Raw genomic sequence first — 6,640 nt, 5'->3', positions numbered from 1 at the left:
GTCTGGAATTATTCCGTCTGAACACTGATCTTGGCTTCACCAGTTGCTACTTATGTGACCTTGGGAATGTGCCTCAGTTTCCTCTTTGTAAAACAGGGATGAACACAGGATTATTGTGAGGATTGTTACTATTGATGTGCAGATATACTGTATCTGATTCAGAGAGGGCACTTGCCCACATTGACAGCTACCATTAAATGTCGCTAATGGAGCTGTCATTAGCGCTTTCTTTATGATCCCTCTGGGCCTAGAGGGGATGAAATTGAGGTATTCATGGAAGTGAGCCCTGAGGGGAATGAAATTGAGGTGTTCATGGAAGTGAACCCTAAGGGGGAGCAGGGGTAGGTAGCCGGTTGGTGATCTATGCTCTGAAATCCTTTCATTTGCATTGAGTTAATCTCTATCAGAGACTGTTGTGGCAACAGGAGCCTTCCATATTGCATTCCCCAAAGTGGCTGATAAAGGGAGGCAGAGGTCCTCAAGGGGGGTCCAAAGCTGAGCCACCACGTGGGTCCACGAAGCCCCCAGGTGGCTTTTCTGTAGGTGTGTGGGGTCTCCTTCAAGGTCTAAGGGGAAAGGAAGAGGAAAGAGCTTTAGGTGGGGAAGTGGACAATATGATGCAGAAGAGGTTCTGCACAGAACTTACTGGAAGGTGCGGGATGTTAAAGGGAAAACGTGTTTTCATGGAGGCCTGGGCGGGAGACATTAGCTTTCTGTGAGAAGGGCTAGGTGAGACGCCTCCAAGGAGAGGATGGGTGACAGTTTCTTTGACGGTCTCCATGGGAGGTTAGGGTCTCTTCAGGGCGGCTGTGAGTGGAGGTTTCCAGCGAAGCACACTGCGGTGGAGCTGTGTAAGGGCCTGCACAGAGTGGTACGCCCGAGTCCTCCGGCGCCGGCGCCCGGAGAGACACGCGGATGACCGCGCTCCCGCCCCGCCCCGCCCTCGCCCTCGCCCCGCCCCGCCCTCGCCCTCGCCCTCGCCCACGCCCTCGCCATCGCCCTCGCCATCGCCCACCGCCGCTCCGCCGCCCCGCCCATGCGAGCGGACTACACTTCCCAGCAGCCTCCGCGAGGCAGCGGCGGCGGCAGCGCGGGCGGGAAGGGCGGCGGTGAGAGGCGGAGGGGGCGGCGCGCGCCGGGTACGCGCGCCGGCGACCTTGGCGTTTGCCGGGCTGGAGCGAGTACATTAACCCCTGGAGGCGGCGGCGGCGGCGGCGGCGAGGGAGCGAGCCTCGAGCGGGCGGGCCCCAGCCTGAGGGAAGGGAGGAAGGGGCGGGGAGAGCGCCAGAGGGAGGCCGGTCGGCCGCGGGCGGGCGGGCAGCGCAGCGCCGAGCGGGGCCCGCGGGCCCATGAGGAGGCCCGGGGACCATGGGCTCCAGGATCAAGTGAGTGCGGCCGGGCCGGGCGGAGCCGGGCCGGGCGCGGGGCGGCGAGGCCGGGCCAGGGCTGGCTGCAGGCCGCGGGCCGCGCGGGGGACTTGTTGCCGGGACCGGAGGGGCGCCCCGCGTGCCAGCGTCACGCGGGGAGGGGGACGGTTGCCATGGCGATCCAGGGAGGCGCGGGCGGCGGCGGGGTGCGCGCGGGGTGGCAAAGCGCCGGGGGCCAGGTGTCCCCTCCTCACCTGGGGGCCGGAACAGCTGAGATTACAGGGCGGCCCCCTCCCCGGGTTTACGGAGAGCCCCTGAAAATGGTCCTTCAACTGTGGGTAGGGGGAGTAGGAAAGCCCCGGAAGCACCTCACCAAATGGGCATGTTTGGGGCTCCCCTGAGAGTTGGCAGGTCCCGAGAGGTTGCAGCCTGGCCGCTTGAGGCCTGCGGCCCCCACAGAAGGCGCGTGAGATTCTCAGAGGGAGGGGCCATTTATGGATTTAAGATGTGGATAGTCGGGGAGGAAGGCCCGTCTCTCTCCTATTTCCCCCCGCTTATCCGTGAAAATCTCCACGCAGCGAGGTCCAAAGGCTGTAAAGGAGGATACCTCCGTGTTGTAACCGAGCACCTGATCTTGATAATCGTTGGAAAGGCTTTGTAACTCAATCTGGCGAATTCCCTCACTCATTCATTCACCTGGAGTTCCCGGTGGAGGCTTAGCTTTCCAGGGAAATTGTTAATACATCTAACTTCAGCATCCCCTGAAACATTGTTGCCCTCCTTGTAGAGACTTAGAAGTTGACTTTGGAAAGTTCAACTCTTAAGCCGTCCAATTTGGGTGTGTGGCTTTGGACTCTATCTCCCCTTCCAGCCAGGTCCTCTTGTGGCCTCTCCCTTCGTCTGCCCCAGAACTTGAGATGTTTTATCTCTAATTACTAACAAATGTTCACTTTTTCTCTGTGACTAATAGAATTGTTTAAGGGCATTAAAAAACAAGTTGACAACATAGGCTTTTCTGTAAAAAAACTTTCCTAGTACACTTTAAACCCTCTTACAGGAAAATCTGTGGAATGTGTTTATTTCAGCGTTTTGAGAATTGTACTAGGGAAGTTTGAAAGAAGGGCCTTAAGGGCGAAATCTAATAATTATTCAAACATGGCATCTCATGTCCAGGTGATGCCCGTGCAGTGTGACCCTTGCCCAGCTGTGCAGTCAGCTGTGTGATTAGATGTCTCATTTACAAAATATGTATGAGATAGCTGCAGCAGCCCTGAGACATCTGCTAAATGAAACTAGAAAAGTTTGCTTATGATAATAAAAATGAAAGAGTTGCATGAGCACTCTGTTAAATCTTTATTTGTGTGGAAATGAGGAAAAAGAAGCATGCTCCAAACAAGAGGTTGAGAGGCTTGGGAGGTAAAAAGATGGTAGTTTGTAAAACATTGGGATTAAAGAGGCACTCAAGCGTAGTTCCTGCTTCCAAGTAAGAGTTGTAAACTTGGATTTCAATAGCACTTAGAAACACTTTCCAGAAGCCATCTTAGAGTTGCAGAGTATGCGTGAGGACCCTTACCCTTCTTGTTACAGAAAAGTTCAGAAACTTGCCTAACACGAGGCAGTGAGTATCTGAACCAGCATTAAAATCCAGCGAGTAAAAGTTCAGATGGCTAGCCGTCAGATCTCTGTTGCTCTCCAAGGTAGCGGGTTGACAAATACATTTCTCAAGTGTGTTTTGTGGAACCCATCACAAATTCTGAGCACTTGGACAAGGGAATTTACAAAGGCATGGAATTAAGTGTGAAAGGAGTATGAAGAATATCCTTATTGATCTTGAAAGTAGACTATGCTGTGATAAAAACTTAGGCTTGGGAAATATGTTAGCTTGTGGTGAAACCGAAAAAGATGAAGAGAAGCTATGAAAAGCAGTTGTGATTTATAGTGACTGTTGATTATGCAACTTCTGCTTGTAGCTAGGAATGGGGATGGAGAGGAAATTGCCCACTTAAGTGCTCCTCTAGTTGGAGAAAACAGAGCTTTGCCTACTACTGGTTGGCTATTCTCTCCAGCAGGGCATTCAAGGTGTTCTCCTGGCTGTGGTGAAACTAAGTGTGCAGGTTACATTGAGTAGGACAGTCTTGGAAGCAGGGGTAAGGGGGAGGGGTTGCCTTTGTTTTCTCTTGCTTATCTCTGATGTAGCAAGTCAGTTGACTAGGTGGAATCAGATCTAGGTTCAAATTCCAGCTCTTTTTAATGCTAATTATGAAACTTCACACAGACTGCCTTTTCAAACTCAGTTTCCCTGAGGGTAAAATGGGGAGGACTGTGTCCAGTAGGGTTATTATGAGCAATGAACACAGTATCGATATAAATGCCAGGTCGATATTAAAAACTCAGTAATTGTTAGGTTTTTTCTTTTTTCATCTTCTGTATCAAAAGACTAAGAACATTACTGTATATGAGAAATGTCAGAGAAAGGTATGTTTAAGGTAATGGAAAAGAAAATTTTAATGATCAAGGAATTAGACTGTTAACATGCAGAGTAGGACTTAACATTGTCTCATTATTAAAAAATAAAAGCTGATTAAAAACAATATTGTGTGCAGTTGTGAAGCTGATGTCTGTTGTGTGATCAGTGGTAAAGCACGTGAGTTGCTAGGCACAGGTGTTGAGATTTAGTGTTTGATCAGACTTCTCTTTCAAGCTTAAGCCTGGTTGAACACAGTCTCTGTCAGGTACCATGGAAGTCCTTAGTGTGAACCATTTCATGAAACTCTCACTACTGTCCAGTGGTGGTGATGCTATTTATTAACCACATTTTTCAAATGAGAGAATGGGAGTTTATAGGCCTAAGATCAGATGCCAACCACCGGAAGCCTGCCTTGATGCCAGTTTCCTGTTGCCATCCCCACCCCCACCTGTTCCAGTCTAGGCCAGGTGCCCTTCCTCTGTGTTTCTGTGGCCCCTCGTGTTTATCGCAGTCACAGTGCTAAGTCTCGTTTCTTGTCTGTCTCCCATACCATGCTGGACATAAACTTCTTGAGAGCAGGGACTGTCTTTGAGTTCCCTGTATCAAACTCAATGCCTGGCACATGCTTGTTTAAGAAGAGTTCATGGAATGCATTTAAGAAATATGTTAGGATCTACATTAAGATCCTAATTAAGACTCTGAGTTCTCCGGGTTGAGCGTACATCGAGTTAAAAAAATTTAAACCCTTGAAGAAGAGTTTTGTATTTTATACATTTTTAAGACAAATTGTACTGGTTTAGGCAGGCCTTTCCTTTTAGTAGGGTATTTAGTTCATGTTCTTCTTTTTTTTATTGAGATGAGAGGGAGTTTTGCTCTTGTTGCCCAGGCTGGAGTGCAATGGCTTAATCTGAGCTCACTGCAACCTCCACCTCTCGGGTTCAAGTGATTCTTCTGCCTCAGCCTCCCGAGTAGATGGGATTACAGGCATGTCCCACCATGCCTGGCTAATTTTCTGTTTTTAGTAGAGACAGGGTTTCTCCACGTTGGTCAGGCTGGTCTCCAACTCCCGACCTCAGGTGATCCGCCCACCTCAGCCTCCCAAAGTGCTGGTATTACAGGCAGGAGCCACCGCACCCGGCCTCATGTTCATTTTAATAAAGGAACATTGTCTTGCCTCAAATCAACAGCTAATGGACAAAAAAAGAAGGTCACCAGTATGTAGGTAGCACCCTGGAAACCTAAATCTTAAACCTTTGTGGACATTTATCTAGAAGAATAAAAAGAGCAGTGGTAACTGACAATCTTCGACAGGTATGTTTAAATCTTATTTACTGTTTGAATGATCCCAGTGGACTGGAATGTGGTTACTATGAAGCAATTTAACTGATAATGCAGACACACAGCAGGAAACTATGTGGCAGTTTAATATTGCTTGTGGTGACATCCTAGAAATTGCTTCCAGGCACAAAGTGCAGGAAGTGGGTTGTAAGTAATCGAAGGAAGTTTTCTAAGTGAGTTTGAAGAAACCTGACATTTATGGACTTAGAGAAAAGCATATTCTAAGATTTGGAGGCATAGGAACAGGGCAGGGCAACTAATTTGGCCTTGTGGTAGTGATTATTCTCATTAGCCTGTGTACCTGTCTTCTGTCTCTGTCAAACTGTGACCTCTGAGGTTAGTAACGAAGAAATTTATCCATTTATTCATCCATTCACCTACTATAGAACTAAGAATATTAAGCATGTATTAAATATTAAGAATAGTCTTAAACTAAGAATATTAAGCCAACATGTTAGCCATTATTACCATAATTAGTAGTAATACTGTGCCTAGCATTGTGCTAATTATTAGGGACACAAAGATGAAAAGTATTTTTCTTTAAGGCTTTCTAAAGTAGTGGAAACAAATGTGAAACAAAAACAACCCCCTTCAGATTCCCTCCCTACCAAAAAGAAAAAACAAAACCAAATATAATACAGTATAAGTTAATTGCAATGGTGGAGATGCCGCTGGTGATGAATAGGTGAGTAGGTGAAGAAGAGACTGTCTTCTAGGGAAAAGGGTGGGTCTGGAAAGGAAGGCTTCACCAAGAGATCATGTTTCAGCTGAGCCGTGGGTAGGGGTGGGTGGTTAGCAGAGGGAGTGGAGGCAGTAGTGATGGTGGTGGTATCAGCAGAGGAAGCAGTACGTATGAGGACGTGGCATATTAGGGAAATAAAAATAGGATCATTTGTTAGGCACTTTAAATGCCAGGAATTCTGTTAGACGTTGAGAATTACAATGGTGAACAATACACATTCACTCCTCATGGTGCGTACAGTCTTGTGGACCTGACATGAAAGAACCAAGTAAATTCACAGAAAGCTTATGTGGATGTTTGGAAGCACACGATGCCTCTGAGAGAGAGTGATTGGAGTGACTGTCCTATTTTAGATAGAGTGGCGAGGGAAGGCCTCACCGTGGAGATGACATTTGAGCTGAGACTTGAAGGATGAGGAGGTATTAGTCATCTAAAGAGACCAGGCAAGTCTTTTTATTCCAGGCAAAGGATAGAGCATACCCAAAGCTCTTGAGGCAAGAAAACCCTAGTCATATTTCAGGAATAGACAGAAGGCCAGTGGGTTTGAGTAGTGACTGGTGGCAGAGAGGCTTGTGGTGAGGTCAGAGGAAGAGAGCCTGGGCAGGGCCTTGTAGGTTGTGGTAATCTGAAAACTTGAAGACACAAAATTTTATAGTATGTGAATCTTATAAGATTATAGCATAAGATTCACATACTATAAGGTTTGCTTTTTTTTTTTTTTTTTTT

General features: G+C 47.7%; 1 protein-coding gene across 5 annotated transcripts in view; it reads left to right on the top strand.

Annotated features, from left to right (window-relative positions):
* The first annotated feature begins 1,133 nt into the window (after positions 1-1,133).
* DENND1A (DENN domain containing 1A) overlaps positions 1,134-6,640 on the top strand; it is a 545,539-nt gene continuing 540,032 nt past the window's right edge. For 4 of the 5 annotated variants that reach the window (XM_032251634.1, XM_032251629.1, XM_032251633.1 and 1 more), the window contains exon 1: positions 1,294-1,385. In XM_032251634.1, coding sequence (XP_032107525.1) covers positions 1,369-1,385 — 17 coding nt within the window. In that variant the 5' untranslated portion in view covers positions 1,294-1,368. Of the gene's footprint in view, positions 1,386-6,640 lie in introns of all 5 variants that reach the window. The other variant, XM_032251630.1, reaches the window with a different exon arrangement.

This window comes from Sapajus apella, unplaced genomic scaffold (assembly GCF_009761245.1).
Source record: "Sapajus apella isolate SASKATOON/1434 unplaced genomic scaffold, GSC_monkey_1.0 scaffold76, whole genome shotgun sequence".
Lineage (NCBI taxonomy): Eukaryota > Metazoa > Chordata > Mammalia > Primates > Cebidae > Sapajus > Sapajus apella.
Note: the sequence above shows the minus strand (reverse complement) of the source record. Positions and strands in the feature narration are given on the sequence as shown.